Source organism: Sprattus sprattus, assembly GCF_963457725.1.
Source record: "Sprattus sprattus genome assembly, chromosome: 14".
Taxonomy (NCBI): Eukaryota; Metazoa; Chordata; class Actinopteri; order Clupeiformes; family Clupeidae; genus Sprattus; species Sprattus sprattus.
Window position 1 is genome coordinate 15,943,364 of NC_137912.1, and position 19,680 is coordinate 15,963,043.

At 41.7% G+C, this 19,680-nt stretch overlaps 1 protein-coding gene across 1 annotated transcript; it reads left to right on the forward strand.

Moving 5' to 3' along the window:
- The first annotated feature begins 2,359 nt into the window (after positions 1-2,359).
- On the forward strand, positions 2,360-17,623 carry stk38l (serine/threonine kinase 38 like). Its single transcript, XM_080850901.1, has 14 exons — positions 2,360-2,658; positions 6,699-6,838; positions 7,246-7,297; positions 7,531-7,653; positions 8,214-8,297; positions 8,567-8,690; positions 11,988-12,142; positions 12,633-12,735; positions 13,094-13,155; positions 13,990-14,107; positions 14,249-14,372; positions 14,547-14,642; positions 15,652-15,743; positions 15,912-17,623. Exons 2-14 carry the CDS (start codon positions 6,705-6,707, stop codon positions 16,037-16,039), a joined length of 1,395 nt encoding a protein of 464 aa, XP_080707027.1. The 5' UTR covers positions 2,360-2,658; positions 6,699-6,704; the 3' UTR covers positions 16,040-17,623.
- Positions 17,624-19,680: the final 2,057 nt, after the last annotated feature.

The following is a 19,680-nucleotide window of genomic DNA, read 5'->3' on the forward strand; positions in this document are numbered from 1 at the left end:
TTAGTGTATTCACATTTTAGCGTATTATTCCTAAATGGGTTTTCCCCTTAGCCTGTGCTGTTCCTTGAAATCCTCAAACTCAAGAGCTGGATTGAAACCCTCCTTCCATTCTGCTGAGATGTCTGTTGTTGAAGAATGTGAAGAAGTGCCGACTGTTCAATAAAGGTTTTGCCCACCTACTCTGGAAACAGGCGTTCAGAAACCTCCACTGAAATGCACCTCAATTTGAAGCCTATAACGCATTTACTGCCATTCTTTGACAGTTACACATTAGACGTAAATGTAGAAGAATATACATATTTTTCAGCACAACACCTATGTCTATTCTGAAGGTGACCAAACGCGCTCTCTCTGTCATGCTCAGATATCCTATTTTCAAAAAAAGAAGCCTAAATCCTTCATTACGTGGTTTTGCAAACAACATAAAACCCTTGTGTACACTAGTGCCTGTTGGTATGTTACATGACCAATAGTTTACACAATCTTTTTCACTATGAATTTTGGACAAGATATTTCTTTTTATTCAAAGGAGATATCAGTTCTGTTAAATTGTCAGTGAGACAAGTCAAACCCTTTGTGGTAGACACCTGTGCCGCTGGATGTTTTACTGAGTGAGTGGTTTAAAAAGCTGACCTTTGCCCTGTCCTTGTTCGCATTCAGATTCGAGTTTTAGTTTCTAATCTCACTCTTGTGTTATGGCTGCTCATTTGAGAGCCAAAGCTGTGAGAGAACCATAGGAAGGAAATCCCTTATTGCCAGCAGTTAAACTAGGCACTCCCAGCCATATTCCCCACACCCACTGAAGGCCCAGCTATATTGAGACAGGCCACAAGGAAGTAGTGTTGTGTAAAATGAACAGCCATGGGGAGACTGCGTGGGTGCGAGACCGGTCAAGATGCAAAGTATACTTTTGTTGACTGGTCACTGTGAAAATGGGCATGACCCAAAGTTGACCTGATGCCCTGCTTTAACAGCAAATTAACTGATTGCCTTTTTGTTGTGCAAGGCAAAATTGCACACCTATTTTGTAGATTTGAACAGGCTGTCATTAAAAGATTTTTGCACACAAGATATTTTGACAATGGCTGACCTCTCTTTCTTTCTCTCTCTCACTCTATCACCTGTCAATTGTTCTCAAGTAGTCAGAGACATCGCAATGCAGTACACAAACATTTTGAAAGCCAAATTACAAATGAATGTTATTTGGTGCTTCGGTGACCCATGAACTGAACAAAGAGGTTTCTACAGATTGAAAGTAATATAAACAGATGTGACATGTATTAACATTTTACACAATTATGGCATTGTTATAGTTTCACAATTATAGATGTATAAATGATTCATATGCTATAATAGTATCCCCTGAATGTGGTGTGGTCTTTAATATTTTAAAATGTATATGGCCATGGTTATCCGCCTGCTGAGGATTACAACCATTCAGAGGTTTTCAAAGCACTGCTACTGGGAGAGTTTTCTACAGCATAGGGGATAAAGAAACTGAAAAACAAGACATTAACTTGAGCGAAGCATTGCTCACTGAGACGGTGTCAACCGATTCTAAATATAGCAAATGTGTCATTGCTATTGCCTGGTCATGTTAATAATGGTCAGTGTGAATCAGGCATGTAAAAAAAAAAGAGAGAGTGAAAATGCAGGCACACCCAACCCTATTAGTTGGACATAGACGTACGCCTTGGCATGAGTGAATTCACCCATGGAATGGAACAGCCCCAGGCAATGGAACAGGCCCTATAAGGCCAGGACAAGTACTAGACATCTGGGAAACAAGCCTGTGCCAAAATAACAGGAATCGGTATTTCATCAGCCACCTATTAGCCTGAGTTCTCTACCCATAGCCTTTTAGGAGCCATATAAAATACTGAAAAACAGTTCTATCAAACAGCTATAAACTATTTAGCACTGATTTTAATGGACCGAGTCAGAGACATTGTCTTAATTTATTGAAAATAATTTGAAAATAACCTGGTATGTAATTAAGGCCATCCATGAGGAGAAATAAATGTACGATTGGTTATTTAGGGTTTCTGTTCATGGGTTGCTGGATTGTCATAAACGACCTGTTTTAATTTCACTTTACCTCCAGTTTTTAACATTGCATTCACATAGATGTTTGCGAAAGCTGAACCTTTCTTCTATTTTCTCAATTGAGAATTAATGGTAAGCGCTCATTAGCGGGATGAGAAACGCAGTCATTTCATAGGATCACTGTGTGTCCACCTCCACCAATGCCTCCACGCCGGATTGGTTTGATTCAACATTCGTCACTGCTTCTCTTGTTTCATTGGATGCTGTAAATGTCCTTTCATTTCTGACGTAGCCTGGACAAGATGTTAGCAAACCACCAGGGAAGATTGGAAAATGTTATTTCTAACAGGGAGGCTTTGAGTTTGGATATTGATGTGCATAGACAATCTCTCCTATAAATAGAGGTGTACACGGTTTTCTCGTCAGACACTAGAAGGAAAATATCAAGAGGAATCAGTTATTTGGAGAGGACGGGGAAGCTTTTTAAAGCTGTCCTCTGGCCAGACCAATTTACAATAAGCAACATCAAATCACTAGTGTAACTTAATTTCTCTTCTAAAGATTGCTAGTTCGCTAGCAAGCTAGCTTTAGACTCTGGAGCAGGAAACTGAGGTACGTGATAATGTAAACGTTATTTTGCAACCAATAACTGTGTTTAGGCTATGTGTTTTCAATGGTGACTGCTTGCTAACTGATGAGCTAGCACGGTTACAAAGCTAACGGTAGGTTGTAATTCTCACGGATTTAGAGTTGGCTGTATTTTTGGAATTGCTATTAAAATCCACGGGAAATATCGGGATGGAATCAGTAATTCGATGCGGGCCCTAATTTTAGAATGAAATGAGTTTGACCCTTATGGAGTCATCATAAGTGGGTATTTTTAAAGATATCGTATGTTTCACCACCTTATCCGACCGACCACAGAATAGCTACTATCCTATTATGGCGAGACAGCGCAACTAGCCATCACACCATAAAATCCAAATAGCAAGATTTGTCGGCTTGTTTCGTTCATGTCAGCTATGTAAACACGCATTATTATGAACCTGTCAAAATGCATGTTATCGCCTCTAAGGATACACGTATCAGTGCGCATGTAGCCAGTGACATCACTGATTCAGCAATGCTTTCCGCTGAAGAATATTCAGAAACGATGGCCAGCTTGCAATAATCACTTTCTGAATAAAGCATTTGGGACCGTCCGTGGCAATCACGTATTGCGAATGCCTATAACGCACCTGCCTGGAGCGTTGAGTGTGTCCTGATGGCTGCACTGTAAGGGGCTTGGTTACCTGGGCAAGGCAGCTGCACGCGTCTTTCTAGTGAAAAGTCCGCAAAGTTCTGCATGATATGCCACTTGATAGGCTAGGTTCCACACAGTGTCTACAGCTTTTTTACCTTCGGCGTCGAACAAACTATGCTTCATACATTCAGGACAGATGAAGTACTGTTTGGCTGTTAAATGTTAACGTGAGAACTGTAATGGTGAATGAAACTTGATGACAATAAAGGTAGGACAGCTGAGTATCTTGCTTGGGCCCGGGGACACAATCTCCACAATCTCCACGGTTACAAAGGGTAACTTGATGATATCTCAACATCGTACTATCCCAATTAGGCGAGGCGAATGAGGAAATTAATCCCAGAAAATTGAAGAAACCACAGGTGCCTTTCCAAACATTTTCTGGTTTCTACTTTGGACTATTAAAAAAAAAAAAAAAAAAAAAGTAAATTCAACTTGTGTGTCAATCTCCCTGGTTCCTCCTTGAAAAGAGATGTATTCAATGCCAACTCCAATGGGTGTGACAACATTTTCCTTGATACACACACACCACTAGTGTTGTGTACTTCTATTATGCTTCCTAAAAATCAGATCTCTGTATAAGTTGCACGTGTTTAAATACGGAACAGTGGCCCAGGGTCTTTGGAGGTCTGGATGATGAGTGCATTCACCCTGTGTTGGAGATTACAGAGCCCAAAGACATCAGTAACAGAATGTAGGCTAAATAGAACTTTCTTATTTATTCCAAAATTGGGGTTGCTTAAAACAGTGTTTGTTACGGTGTGATAATTATTGTTATGCTAATGATGATGGTGATCATTATAAGCTGTGGTAGTTGTTGGCCTAGTAGTAGTGATAGTATGAGTAGGTCCTGGAAGCCACCCACTTCAAACATTTTTGGTTAGACAACATGCAAGGAGCTTATTGATGCTTTTGAAATGGCCTTCAACTTCACCATCTCAACGGCCTTTCAGAAGCACTGGATGGTTAGGAGGAATCCATCGCTTGACAAGCCTGCTTCGTCCTGTCAGTTTATTTGTGCACTGTAGCATGTTGATGCTGGAGGCACACGTGGTTTCCAATAGTGCCAGTCCTCACGAATGCTCCCTGATGATGCACACACTGCCTTGGGAGTCGTAAGTCTGTCCTCCTGCTGTTCTACTGTAATGACTAATCAGACATGTGGCAGGCTTTTTGGCTCCATACGCGACCATACCACGTCTCATTGGACCAGCGCTCTCCTCCGCTCCACATTCCCTTCATCCAGCTTTCCCTTCACTTTTCCCCTTCCTCCATTCCCTCTCCAAAAACGGAGGTGTGTAGGCCGTCATCAGGAGGGGGCGTGCTGGCGTGATGCGTGTGTTTCTTGGCCCAGCTTGTGGCCTGCTGCTCCCTCTCCCTCTCCTTCTCCCAGCCTCCCTCCCGTCTCCTGCCATCGCGTTCTGACTGGTCCTTTTCATTCCGGAGGGGAGCAGTTTCCTGTCTGGGAGCTGTGTGCTGGGTGGAGGCCGCCCTGTCAACAGGTCCCTTGTTTACCGAATTAAGTCTTAGGCACGGAGTTCCGTTTTCTAAAGACCCAGCACACTCTCCTGCTTTCCATCAGTAACATTCCCAAGGGGTTGGGGCAGGGAAAGGGGTGCAGAACTACACCCCTCAAAACACCCGGCTTATTGTTGAATTGAAAGTGTCCACGTTGCAAATAAAGGCCGAACAACCTCTTGTGTGACGTCTGCATCCGCACTGCCTTTTCAGTCCTTTCACTGTTCCCTACGACAGTGACTTGCAGGTTTAGCTCTGCTGTTTTGTTAATTAATTCTCTCAAAAGAATGCCTGAGGATGCATACCTTGCCCATGAAACACTTGACACACAAACTGGTTCCCCCTGGAGCTAGCATATTGCTGATTACAGAAGCTGACATTTGGCAGTTGGCTGACTGGTGCATTATCTGGCATTTACCCCCGGTTACATGTGTTGTCTTTTCCTCAGACTTGTGTATGTTCTCCTGAACTACACAAAAATGAATTGGTTAAAAGTCAGGTGTAAAAAAGGTAAAGAGATACTCTAGCTGTACTGCTTAGTTGTTTGCCATGCCCCTGGATGTGTGCCACAGAAATTCTTCCTTAGTTGAAGAAGTGCCTCTGTTCTACCCCTTTTGGGTAGATCGCTAGATAGAAGGTGGCTTGGTAGACACATGGATGCATACTGCTGACTGCATGACTATGCCTGCCTTGGGGCTGTCTGAGACTGTAATTAGAGTGGTCCATATGTGCTTCGGTGGGGCTGGTTAACACTCCTTTTGTGTCAGTGGACGTGGCGATGACCACCTGCCCTCCGGTCCCATTTTCTCTCCCACAGGGAACCAGCAGAGCAGATTTCTCATGGGCTCCCCCGCCTTGACCATGCAGGCTTTAATAAACTATTGTTCTGGCTGTCACTCTTTTAAAGTGCCGTTAAACCAAGTCCACTAACTTATACGACCTGTTGATACAGTTATGAACGGTTACCAAGACTGTCAAGTTCAGACTCTGTGACCATCCAGCTCATGTGGCTGGTATGCAGCAGTATCCTGTTTTTATGCACAAAAGAACGATAACAACACCAAGTACTGAGATTGGTTTACATCCTGCTTATTGAGGATAATGGAATGTCTTGTTCTATTGAAAGCTTCAGCTTTCTATTGAAAGTCAGCCTCTGAAACTTGTGCGAACGCTGTCGTCACCTTTTTTTCCAGAACTTATCAAAAGGGAATTTTGATTATCCTTTGAAGACTGTTATACTTAAAAAGCCACTTAAAGTAGACTTAAAAGTCTGTTTCACCACAGCAGGATTGTTCTTTAATTACAGTTCCATTCATATATTCAAATTGGGAATGGAAAATATGACATGTGCAGTCTAGAGAGATCAGTTGGACTGTTTTAGTTCATTTACCATCACTCAGGTAACCCTTATTTGTTAGATTGCGTGAAACAGATAAAGGTAGACTGTACTGGTTTGTTTAGCCATAATTAAGGTGATAAGGTATCAAGTGCAATCAAATGCAGCTCAGGTCAGCTTTGTTTGTCTCTACAAAATAGGGCTTGCTTTGTTTTCTGATGTACAGGAAATGTTAAAGAAGGCAACAAAGGCGTAAAGCTATTAATTTAAACGTAAAGTTTACTCTAGAGTAAAGTGTAAAACTCTTAACTTTTCACAGTTGATGGAGCATGTTTATGTTTTTTGAGTGACTGTTCATTTGCAGCCTATGCTTTTTTTCGTTGTGTTCTTTTCACTCTCTTCACTTTCTTTCTGTGTGTCTTCTCGACGTGTGTGTATATACTATATATATATTTAGTTTTTCTTGAGCAGTCTGTGCTTGTGTCTCCTCCACAGGATAGTATGGCCATGACGGGAGGGACGGCCGCCCCCCTCCCCATGAGCAACCATACGCGCGAAAGAGTAACTGTGGCCAAACTGACACTGGAGAACTTTTACAGCACCCTGCTCACGCAGCACGAGGAGCGAGAGATGAGGTATTAGAAGAAAAAGTAGGCTTTGGAAAGTGCATCGTATCCTGTAGTTGTCAACAAAATGTATTACATTTTTGTATTGACCTCTGAACTTGATTTTTGCTTTGGTTGAGTTGTATTAAAACATATCTTCAGTTGGAGGATTTGTATTATAAGGGCAAACTGTTAAAGATATACATTTATAAGATTAAGGGAAGACACAGCTCTATTCTATTCTCTGTCAGTATTCTCCTAGGTGGAGATGGAGTTACCTTGGTTATAGTTGTAATGTTTTCATAGTATTATTGTAAATAAATAACATACAAATTTAACACAAACCTAATGACTTTAAATTATTTTAAAAACATGCTTGCCTATTCTGTGGTCATGATATGTGCAAGTGCAACTCATAACGCTGTATATTTTTGCAGACAGAAAAAGTTGGAGAAGGTCATGGATGAGGAGGGCCTGCTAGATGATGAGGTGAGTAACCATAGTGCTGTTAAAGGATGTCAGGCTGAATTTTTTGGGAAAGCTCCCTTTTTAGGACATTTCCTATAGCCTGTAAACAACCTGTGTGTTTGAAACACTTAAAGACAGTAAAGCTCGTTAAGCCAAAACAATGTGGCTTGAACCCACTTTAACTTATCTCATGAAACAGTGCAATCCATACTTTTTTGATATTATAAAACAACCTGTTTTTTTCTCGGTCACAGAAAGTGATGAGGCGCTCTCAGCATGCCCGTAAGGAGACTGAGTTCCTGCGGCTCAAGAGGACAAGGCTCGGCCTGGATGACTTTGAGTCCCTCAAAGTAATTGGCAGGGGAGCCTTTGGAGAAGTAAGCATACTCCCCTAAGAATCGTGCACACATAAACCCTGTTTACTCCCTACTATGGAGGAGCTGTTTTTAATAGATGACTCCACATCGTTTTATCATTTGGTTGCCAATGGTAATAGTGATCACTAAAATAGTGATCACTTGCTCTGGCACTTGCCTTGACATAGAAACACTTCGTAATGCTGGAAACCCTGCCAAAAACATAATGACTACAATGCTACAGTTACAGTTAATGCTGTGTCGTTAGCTTTATTGCCTCTGACTTAGGACTGAAAAATCAATCTTTACATTTAACGCTACATCTTCAGTTTCTCAGGTGAGCCAGATGTCCAAGACGCTTTGTATAGTTTTGGTAATAATTTACTCATCGAACATCATTTTGAGGGCGATTGCTGAGTGTTATGAGTGATTTTCTGAACAAGCTTTGACAATTGTCATATAAACTGCCTCCTGCAGGCTGCGGTGGGTATTGCAGGTTCAAGGAGTTATTCAAGGTGAAGATACAACAGTGCCCCCTTGTGTTATGAGATGTTAATGATTTCCATCGTTGTTATTTTTAGGTGCGGTTAGTGCAGAAGAAGGACACAGGACACATCTACGCAATGAAGATTTTAAGAAAAGCAGACATGTTGGAGAAAGAACAGGTGTGTATTGGTATGATCTGTCTCTTGAGAATGGATGAGGACTCAAACATTCTTGGAAAGAGACTTTGTTCAAATACTAACAAATTGACCTAAACATTTTTTTTGTATTTGGCTTTTAATTTCTTAAGGTCAGATAACACCTGTACTTGGTGTTTGGTTACTTGTGGTTGATTGTTGTAGATAATAACCCACTAATTACCCAAATATTCCATGTCCGTATACTTCCACTCCGTATCACTCACCTATCCTCTTGGTGTCATCCCTCTTAGGTGGCACACATCCGGGCAGAAAGGGACATCCTGGTGGAGGCAGATGGTGCCTGGGTGGTGAAGATGTTCTACAGCTTCCAGGACAAGAGGAACCTCTACCTCATCATGGAGTTCCTCCCTGGAGGTGGTACATTCTTATATCTCATTTCTTATCGACTTTTTAATGTCTGTTGTGAAAAATGTAAAACTTAAAGCCTTTTAATTAATTACACCGATTAATTAACTGTTTCATCAAATCTTTGTTCTTCATACAGTAAGCCTTGTATATTGTAATAATGTAGTAAAGTAGGGTGACCAGACGTCCTCTTTTACGTCTACCTGCTGCTTCCACTAGTAACTAGAATGCGTTTTGTGAACGAACTGCGAGAGTGTGCTTGCTCTGTTGCGGCCATGACAGAGAGAACAAGTGCCTATGAATTAACATGTATTTACATCTACTCAATCAGTGTAGTGGGGCCTTCTTCCAATATATTTTAGCAAGCAACCAAGCTCAACCATTATATTTTGGCTCTGTCAAGCTAAAAAGGCACCGGATGCCAAAAAGAGCCCGGGTGACGTAATGTTGACTTTCGAACGCCTCTTGAGTGACAGTTTCTATGCCAACGTTAGCATTACGTAATCCGGTCACCACGTAGGCCGGGCGCTTATTAGCTTTAAGTCTCAGAGTCGTTGGAAAGCAATCAGCTACTTTTTAGTCGCTTAATATTGTGCCTTAAAGGACACTACGCACCCGGACACTTTTTAGCTATCAGTCAGAGAGTCTCAAGAGTTGTTCGAAAGCCATCAGGTACTTTTTACACGCTTCATATTGGCTGCCGGTCTTTTGTAAGTAAGCACACATCAACAGGTTTCGCGCGCTAGCATCTATATTGCTAATAGCAATTCCTCCTTTTGTGCGACAATATTAAGCGACTAAAACGTAGCTGATGGCTTTCGAACTACTCTTGAGACTCTCTGACTGATAGCCAAAAAGTGTCGGGGTACAAAGTATCCGGTTAGGCACAATATTAAGCGAATAAAAAGTTTTAGCTACACCTGCCTGCTGGTAACCTGTAAGTTAGCAATGTCCGCTAGCATGTCAAAGCTAGCAAGCCCCCGTTGTTCTTTAGTAAAATGTTGTGCAAACAATGCCCTGTTTTGTTCAAATTTAATTGTGGGTGCCGTCAGATATGTCTTAAAATCACAACACATTAAGGACTTTCTTAATTTAAGCACAACAACAGATGAATAGCTTCAAGCTAACAAGATAGCTCGTTACACTAGCACGAGCTAGCTAATGAAATGTGCTTACTTTGATTCTGATAACCAACTAGCGAATCAACCACTTTCCTACCAAAGTCAAACATCAAGCACATGGTTGTTTTGGTTGGTTTATTGTTGGTCAAATACAAGCAAGCTGGTCTCAGGTACCAAAGTACAATGCAAGATGCTCTGAGGTAAATCGCGTTAGGGTGACGTATTGGCGTTGGCATAGCAACTGTCACTCAAGAGTCATTCGAAAGTCAACATTACATCACCCGGGCTCTTTTAGGCATCCGGTGCCTTTTTAGCTTGACAGCTCCACTGACGTTTAGACATATGAGGGTATCTTTGTTGTTCTGTTTTTGTTTGCTTGTTTATTGTGAAAGGGTCTAGTGTGTTACATTTGGTCATAATAGTTCCAGAGTTTCGTTATACTGACTTACTGAGCTAAGTGAATTGTTAAAATTGTTATCTTGGTAAAAGGAAACATCTCTGCAACAATATTGTAATGAATGCGGTTACATAGCCAGCTTTACTTAAAGTTTATTGTAAGATATGCCTATATGTTAGACTGAGACTGTAGGTCTAGTATCTAACGTAAGCAACACTTTTACTGTATAGCTAGAGAGCACGTGTATCACATTGGTTTATAGTCTGTCAAATAAGTTCTAGTTATTGGTGTTCGATGGCATAAAAAGTTAGTCTTCTCTTATAAGCCTAGTTAGTACATCTGATTAGAGCTAGCAACCATGAATTGCAGATTAAGGGGTCCCCTATCTCAGTGTTCATTTTGGCAGCTATTTTAGTCACATTTAGTCATAGTTATCCTTCTTAGTTTCAGTCTAGTTTTTGAAAACTGAGCGCACTACAACAGCTACGCTGTGTCCAGGTACATCCTCAAACGTTTTTCAGTTAGCCTAATGATTCAAGGTCTCTCATGAATCATTACTCCCAGGACACGGGTTAATGTTAACTCACGCTATCGGTCACGCTTAATCCTCTCCAATCACATTAGCAACAAAATAAACTGGTGAGCTAACAAGTTAACCATTCTTTCAGTATAAGCTACTTTTGCATAGCCCCGTACAGCTAGGATAGCTCACGTTACCGTAGTAGGAATACAAGCCTTAGCTCACTATATTCACACAACTAAATTCATGAATTACTTCACAGGTTTACTTCACAACTTGAATTAAGGAAAATGATCCCCCGTTACGGCTAGCTGAAACTGCCAGTGGAGACTCCCGTTACGTAGTGTTAGTTAGCCTTTAGCCCCGTACTCAGATATTACACCTGCTTAACACAGCTAGGATAGCACTGCTTAACACAGCTAGGATAGCTAACGTTACGGTAGTGGGAATACAAGTTTTTCAAGTTCGCACGTACCTATTTATGCGAGTGAAATACTCGCACTGTAGAGCCCTGGTATGGAAGGTGCCTCTTAATATTCCTAGTTATACAGTTGAATGGAGAGGAACAGAGAGAATAGGTTCCTTGGCGCAGGTGTCAGTGAAGCACAGGTGCAAGCCAGTTTAATGAGCCTATTATGATGTCATAATGCCCCACAGTTCTGCCATGCAAGTCTATGGGGGAAAAAGGGGATGAAAAAAGAGGAATAAAAAAGGAGTGGCAAGGAGTACCGCCAAGAAAAGTCATAGCAGGTTGCACCGGATCGGGCCGGACGTTTCGGTGTTTGAACGGCGTCTGTACCTCGAACGGGCGAGGAGGAGTTAGCGTTACAAAAAACGGGGAGAATAAAGAAAACTTGACAACAACAATACTGTGCTTCCCTTCGGGCAAGCACACTAACTAGTATCTTTTCCACATGCCGATGTCATGTGCTGTTGTTAACAATGCAGCTAGTGACTAGTTGCATTGTTTACAACAGCACATGACACCTGCATGTGGAAAAGATGGCAAAACCTCGTCAGGGAGGAGGGGGCGGGGTCATCTGTATGCTATACACTACCACGCCCCCTCCCCCGCGACACAGTGTCCTCTTTTTCTCAAACTCAAATATGGTCACCCTAAGTAAAGCCAACATTTGTGGTATGAATAAACCCATATCTAAGCATCATATTGAGACCTTTCTGCCTTAGCCCCTCTCTGTCTCTCGGTTTCATTTCACAGACTATACTGTATGTAATCTTGAGTCTATCTCCTCTCCCTCTTTGTGTAGGTGATATGATGACTTTGCTGATGAAGAAGGACACCCTGTCTGAAGAGGCCACTCAGTTCTACATCGCAGAGACTGTGCTGGCCATCGACTCCATCCATCAGCTGGGTTTCATTCATAGGGATATCAAACCAGACAACCTCCTGCTGGACTCCAGGGTAAGACACACTCACCCCCAACACACGTACTGAAGGAGTTAAAAAAAATATCTGAATTAAGGATCAGGGTTAATAATAATTGACAATAATCAGTAATCTAATGAATCTTATATTAATTTGTATGTGTTGCTTTTAATTGGACTTAGGTACAAATGTCAGAGTTTCTGGTTGAATATACTGTCTGATGGAGGAAAATGCTATCAACACTCACACTGTGATAATTTTGACAGTGATGAGAGTTTGTTTGCATGCACAATAAGAAGACATTCTCATTACCACCATGTGCCAAAGATAGTGGTTGCTAACAGGCTCCTTGTGACAGTTTTGAATATGCCTGAAGTTCAAATCCATTTTTCCTCCTAAAGATTGAATAAGTACAGACACTCCACGAATATGCTCATACAGGCCTACACGTCTTGGCTTTGTGTCCTTTATGAATTCAGCCTTGTTGATGTATTCATAGAATGCTGTGTTGATGGTTCGGTTTCAGGGACATGTCAAGCTCTCTGACTTTGGACTCTGCACTGGTCTAAAGAAAGCCCACCGCACTGAATTCTATAGGAACCTGACGCACAATCCCCCCAGCGACTTCTGTGAGTCATCCAAAATTAATCACATTCTCTCTGTCTTCCTGTATCTCTCTTTCTCTCTCACACACGCCAACACACAGGCATCCACATATAGTGGCCATGTCTTTTTTGCTGTCTGACACACAAACTCTCTTAAACACACACACACACACACACACAACCAGCATGAATTAACTTCATAGGCAAATGTATACACACACATGGATGCACGCGCGCACAGTAGCACACTTACACACGCACTTACCACTTCTCACCACCTACGTCTACCCTTCATCGCCTAGCTACAATACTTCCCTGTCGGTCACAAACGCACCAAGGTCTGTCTGTTCAACCGCCCACTGATGCTCTTTATCCCCCGCAGCCTTTCAGAACATGAACTCAAAGAGGAAAGCAGAGACATGGAAAAAAAACAGAAGGCAGCTGGTGAGTTGACATGTGAATATGAGACAAATTGAGAATATACCTTTTGTTTCTCATGTCATTGACATGTGGATATGAGACAAATTGAGAATATACCTTTTGTTTCTCATGTCATTGACATGTGAATATGAGACAAATTGAGAATATACCTTTTGTTTCTCATGTTATTGACATGTGGATATGAGACAAATTGAGAATATACCTTTTGTTTATCATGTTATTGACATGTGGATATGAGACAAATTGAGAATATACCTTTTGTTTCTCATGTTATTGACATGTGGATATGAGACAAATTGAGAATATACCTTTTGTTTCTCATGTCATTGACATGTGGATATGAGACAAATTGAGAATATACCTTTTGTTTCTCATGTCATTGACATGTGGATATGAGACAAATTGAGAATATACCTTTTGTTTCTCATGTCATTGACATGTGGATATGAGACAAATTGAGAATATACCTTTTGTTTCTCATGTCATTGACATGTGAATATGAGACAAATTGAGAATATACCTTTTGTTTCTCATGTTATTGACATGTGGATACGAGACAAATTGAGAATATACCTTTTGTTTCTCATGTTATTGACATGTGAATATGAGACAAATTGAGAATATACCTTTTGTTTCTCATGTTATTGACATGTGGATACGAGACAAATGTGTCACAGCACACAGGAGACAGGGGTGTATTGCAAATATTTAAGATCTACAGATGGTACTGTACATCCATAGCCTTGGGGGATTCACAGTGCATTATAAACCTCAACTGCATTATTATAAAGCCTATGAAGAGTGTGATGAAACTGTGATATGTTATTCCCTACACAGGCATACTCAACAGTGGGCACACCAGACTACATTGCCCCAGAGGTCTTCTTGCAGACGGGGTACAACAAGCTGTGTGACTGGTGGTCCCTGGGTGTCATCATGTATGAGATGCTCATAGGTGTGTATGTGGGTCCAAAACATATACATGAGATAGGACCAAAGACAACTGCTGTTTTAAATCTTTAAAGGGTGCATTGGATTGGCTTAGTAGAGTTGTCCTCAGGCAAGCAGTAATGACACAGCATTTCCTCTCCTGAAGGCTACCCACCCTTCTGCTCCGAGACGCCGCAGGAAACCTACAGGAAGGTCATGAACTGGAAGGAGACGCTGGTCTTTCCCCCCGAGGTGCCCATCTCTGAGAAATCCAAGGACATGATCCAGAGGTAGGCCTCCCAAACCTGCCCAAAACAACTGCTCAGCTGTCAGTACTTTGGAGTCATTACTTGGGTCATTCACCGAAGAAAGGGCTTTTTACATTACTTCTGAAAGAGCAAAATAACATGTTAAGTGTTACGCGTTCTCTGTTGAGTGTTGACCTGTGAACTTGCCTGTTGCAGGTACTGCACCGATGCAGATAATCGGGTTGGAGCCGTGACTGTGGAGGAGATAAAGAGCCACGCGTTCTTTGAGACCGTAGACTGGGAGCACATCAGGTGTGGTGAAGGGAAACAAATGAGCTTCTCTTTAATCTAACTTTTATTGTTGCACTGCATATTACATCCTTATGTTGAGTATGATCTTACTTTTATCAGCTTAGGACTCACTAAGGGATTGTCTTTTGCACCAAACTGTTAGCATTCCATGACACCACCTTGTCCTAATCCGACTTCATTTTGATTAAGGTTAAGTTTTAGCTCATAGCCGTTAAGAGGTACATCTAACATGACACTCTCCTTAACCCATGTTTACAAACGAAGTATTACACATATAAAGAAGATATGTAATTTGATGTACGACACATGCTTGTGTTGTGTGAAAAGAAGACTTCATTTGCTGGAGCTCTTGAATGAGCCAGCAATGGCGTTTTTCAGGTCTGTGAATGAAATATTGAAACATCCTCATGTGTAATGGCTGTGAGGCTCCCATTGATGTGAAATGGGTAGAAGTGATCAGTGAAATCAGAGATATTGCAGTTGCTAATTCAATTTTATGTATATAGCGCCAAAACAATCAAATTGTCTCCATGGCCACAGGGACAGGGTCTGAACCCCCTTAGAGCAAGCACAATGGCCACAGGGGGCAAGGAAAAACTCCCTGTTAGTCAGGAAGAAGCCTTAAGCAGAACCGCAGCACATAAGCGGGTGCCATTCTGCTTGTTGCATTGGCAGAAGGGTAGGGGAAACAATCAGGAACATAGTAGATGATATCATCCATGTATCAGGATGAGCATACATGTGGTAAATGTACACAATACATAAAATAGTATATACATGCTACATACAAAATTGATGGAGGATAATGTGGGGAGAGCATTGTACAACAGTATTGTTCAAGTGTTGTACAACAGCTAAGTTGGTATACAGTGTGCTCTTAAGGTTACTATTTAAGGGTAAGTAGAGTAGTGGAACAGAAAACTATGTCAATGGTGGCAATTCAACTTTTGAATGTAGAATATCGCCCCCACGTACATAGCAGAGTCTGATTTCACTGCTGTGACTGCAGGGAGAGACCAGCTGCCATCTCCATTGAGATCAAGAGCATCGATGACACGTCCAACTTCGATGAGTTCCCCGAATCAGACATACTACAGCCAGGTGAGTTGTGTTAGAATGTCTTGAATCACTTGGTACTTCTGTCTTCTGTACACAAATGAGTAATACTATGATTAAAATGAATTTGATTATAATATAATACGAATGAAAATTATAATATGTGTTGAAATTATTTCATGCTTGTGATTTTTTTTTATTTGCTTATTTCAGTAACTAATGCAACAGAGCCTGACTTCAAGTCCAAAGACTGGGTCTTCTTGAACTACACCTACAAACGCTTTGAGGGCCTGACTCAGCGAGGCACCATCCCCACCTACATGAAGGCGGGAAAAGCCTGAGACACACAGGGGCCCTGAGGCACAGAAAAGGGGAAGTGTTGGAGATGAAGGGAGGGGTTGGGGGGCGAGGGTTCATACCGTGAGTGACACGCGGGCGGCTGTTAAGGGGGTGGGCACCTCGACTCTCCCTTATGTCAATACTCAGCTCCTGCCATTCCTCCGGCATCCCCACCACAGTCGTCCGTCCCCCTGGCATGGCGTGGGTCCGATTTGAACATTGGCTCACCAGCAGCGTGTCACTATGGCAACAGGAAGTCATCTTGACGAACCTCTGCTCAGTGGAGATTGCCCGCCAGCTAAGAAAAACAAAACCAAGGTCTCCCTTAGAACATGTAGAGTTAGCTCTCTGTACTCTCTATAGTTTAGAACCGCTGAGGTGCTGGGTGGCTAAATTACTGGTCCACAGGGTCAAATCACTGTATCTAAGCTTTCTATACAGGGTCTTGGCATAGCCTTATGAGTTCCACCACAGTCTGCTGTTCAGAATGATCCTGTTCCCTTTATCCTTGCCATTTTGTGGTGAAATGCCAAGGTTTTAAAATGAGTAATAACTTCATTTGGGGTTTAACAGAAGTCTTGAGGAAACCGTAATGAAGAAGAAGAGGTCATTACTCATACAAGCCTCTCATCCACCACATAATATATTCATTTATAATTCAGAGTGCTCTCGGTGAGAATACTTGGCTGTACTCTGACACGAACACCTGAGAAATGTTGCAGAAAGGTTGAGTTTTTGCGTGACTTGATGCTCCTTAAGCTAATTAGTGTTTTCTTACAAGGTAATATACATGGCAAAAACAATGCTTGTGATATCTAACATCACATGGTCAGCCCAGTTAGTCTGCTAATGCTCTAAGAACCAGATTCGGCCCTTAGAGAGATAGTTATGTTGTAGCTCTTCTTGCAAACGCTTTGTGTCTTGCACATGAAAACAAAACCAGAACAATATAAGCACACTGAACTCAAATCACATGCATCTCTCCATCCATGTGCACTTAAAGCCAGTAATGAACCAAACATCTTGGTTATGCAGATAACACAATCTTTAACACCAAATCAGTATCTTTTTTTTATACTAAGAATTATTGAAATTGCACTACAATGTCCTTTATTAAATAGAGCGAGTACCTCTTTAAAGAATCTTTTCAAGGCAAAAATTCATCCCCAGAAGAATTAGATGAAGTTTGTACCCTGACAGACCCCTACAATTCATGTCACAAAGCCTTCTTTTGTGTAGTGTGTAGTTTTTTTTCATAACTGTACATCCATTCTTTTCTTTTTTTACCTGTAAGGAACACTGTCTCCACCCTTTGTGTTTGTTCAACGTGACTGTGCCATTTTTTTCTGCATGACTAGCCAACTGCTCCCTGCCCTAAGGATTAAGTTTACCTCATTGTAAAAGTGAGTCCTATTCAGCCACACTGTAGCAGAGAAGTATGTGTTAATGTGTATAGATGAACAAGAAATAATGCTGTTGTAAGGCTGAGGTAAATTAATATATTTAGCTGAAGACCTTGGTTTCCTTGTCTAATGATCGGGGAGGAAAAGAAAGAACAAACTTCAGAATAAAAAAAAATATCTAAACGTACGTGTAGTATTTTGTGTGAAACTCACTACATGCTGAAATGTGTACTTGAAATACAAGGGGGGTATATCGCAACCTCTAAATACCAAATTTTAATGGTAGTGTCGAACGACGAAAGGGGGCGCTAGATAGCCATATACTCGTATCCCAAACTCAAGGTAACATCCTTTGGTTGGAAGGAACCTTGCTAATGGCGGGTTAATTTGGGGACGGTAAACAGTTGTTCGAATTTCTAGTTGTAGGGGGGTATCCACCTTTGACCTGCGTCAAGGTCCAGAATAAATTCTTTGATTTCTATTCAGTTCAATTTAATCTTTTGCTATCTTCCTGTGCACATCCAAAGACTAGTACATTTTGCTACATTTATAACCTCCCGGTTTATTTCCAGGAAGCTGCAGCTACTTAATCTGCGGTATTGATTCTCTTTTCAAACGTGACTGCACAAAAGACGATGGTTCATTCTTCCTCGGTGCATGGTTAGAAATATGCCTGTGACGGCATTCCCTTGATAGAACTATGCATGAGGCAACACCTTTGTGATGACGCAGATGACAGTGGGTTGGACCGGAGGGGCAAACGTGCCAGGATTGTTGGCATCGTCACACGGTGCCGTGATAGCATAATTATCCAGAAAATAGTCCGAATTTGTATTGTGATTTGGAGTTTAATTGTTGGTTAGAAGTGAAATATTACAGGAGCCAGCCCAACCAGACACATTAAAGTCCGTTTCATTGTTGGCAAACCTATATATAGCCTAGAACTCCCCAAAGCTGTTAACCCACTACTCATTCTCCTTCTGTGTATTTTGCTTCTCGGAAATTCTGTGTGTAGCAGGTTTAACATAGCCTATATGGCATATTAGGCTAAACTCAGTCACCCGAGATAGTATGAAAGTAGTATAGAGATAGTATAGGCTACTGACAAACTTAGGCAAAATTGCGTGAGTCTTAGCTCCAAAAGTTGTCCGATCCTGCCTTCGCTAAGCACAGTCCCTTTAAGTCCCAGTCGGGTCTAAATGGGTAAATAAGCCGGTCAGCTGCACGTGACGGTTTCTCCGTTATATAAAATATAGGTCAAACTTGCTCACGTTTCTGCTCGGCACGTGCACCGTTTCACTTACGTAAAGTGTCGTGCCGTCGGGTCAAATTACATTTCGCAGGTGAAAGACAAATGCCGGTAAGAGAAAGTAGGGAGCCCGTTCATGTCAATTAACTAGGAACCGAGTTTTGCCCATCATTATGAATGCTACATATGTGTCTTTATTCATTCACGTAACCCAAAATCATTCATGTTATTAAAAATATATAGGCTAGCCTATGTAGGCCTAGCGTAATCGTGTGTGCTTAGTTTTGACTATAGTCCAGCGAAATAAAGTAAAGGCTGTAACAGAACGACACGGAAGATAATATTTTTATTTATGGGATTTTTCTTTTAGGTTTAGGGGAAGGCTATAAGGATATCGTGACCCAGCAGGATTGATATTGAGCGAAAATGTATTCTATTATAGCCTAGATCTCTACTATCAATCAGTCTCCCCATGCCATTGCTTTTAAAAGTATTCTTAATGTGATAATGTCATCCCCGTTTTTAGTTGAATGCGCCTCCTAGTTTCCAAAGGCAAGGCAAGGCAAGGCAAATTTATTTATATAGCACATTTCAGGAACTCCATAGCCACTGTCCATTCATTCATTTCCTGACCCGACACAGCCTCAGGTGAAAATAGATGGCTGTAGGACAGGGCAATTCCAGTGAATGAAAGCCGTCTGGAGTTGTAGGCTACTGGTGAGTTTGGAGGAGGAGTCTCTCTCCTTCCGCGTTTCCCGGTGTTCCACACATGTCCTGATTACACTCCCTGCACGTTTCTGTGTCGTAGTTGCCCCCTCCCTTTCAACTTCCCCCTAGAAAAAAAGAGAATGAAGAAGAAAAAAAACTCAAATTATACAACACCCCTAATTCACCGCCTCTCCCCATCTCTCCTGCCTTAACATATATTCCCTTACTCTTCCACAAATACACATGCACTGCGGTGCTGGTCCGCGGCAGACCGACTCTGGCC

Bases quoted from the DNA above. Each gene is read 5' to 3' on its own strand.
- stk38l (XM_080850901.1), top strand. From the start codon at position 6,705: ATGGCCATGACGGGAGGGACGGCCGCCCCCCTCCCCATGAGCAACCAT. The intron at 14,108-14,248 runs GTGTGTATGTGG...CCTCTCCTGAAG, and splicing joins CATGTATGAGATGCTCATAG to GCTACCCACCCTTCTGCTCC. The intron at 15,744-15,911 runs GTGAGTTGTGTT...TGCTTATTTCAG, and splicing joins ATCAGACATACTACAGCCAG to TAACTAATGCAACAGAGCCT.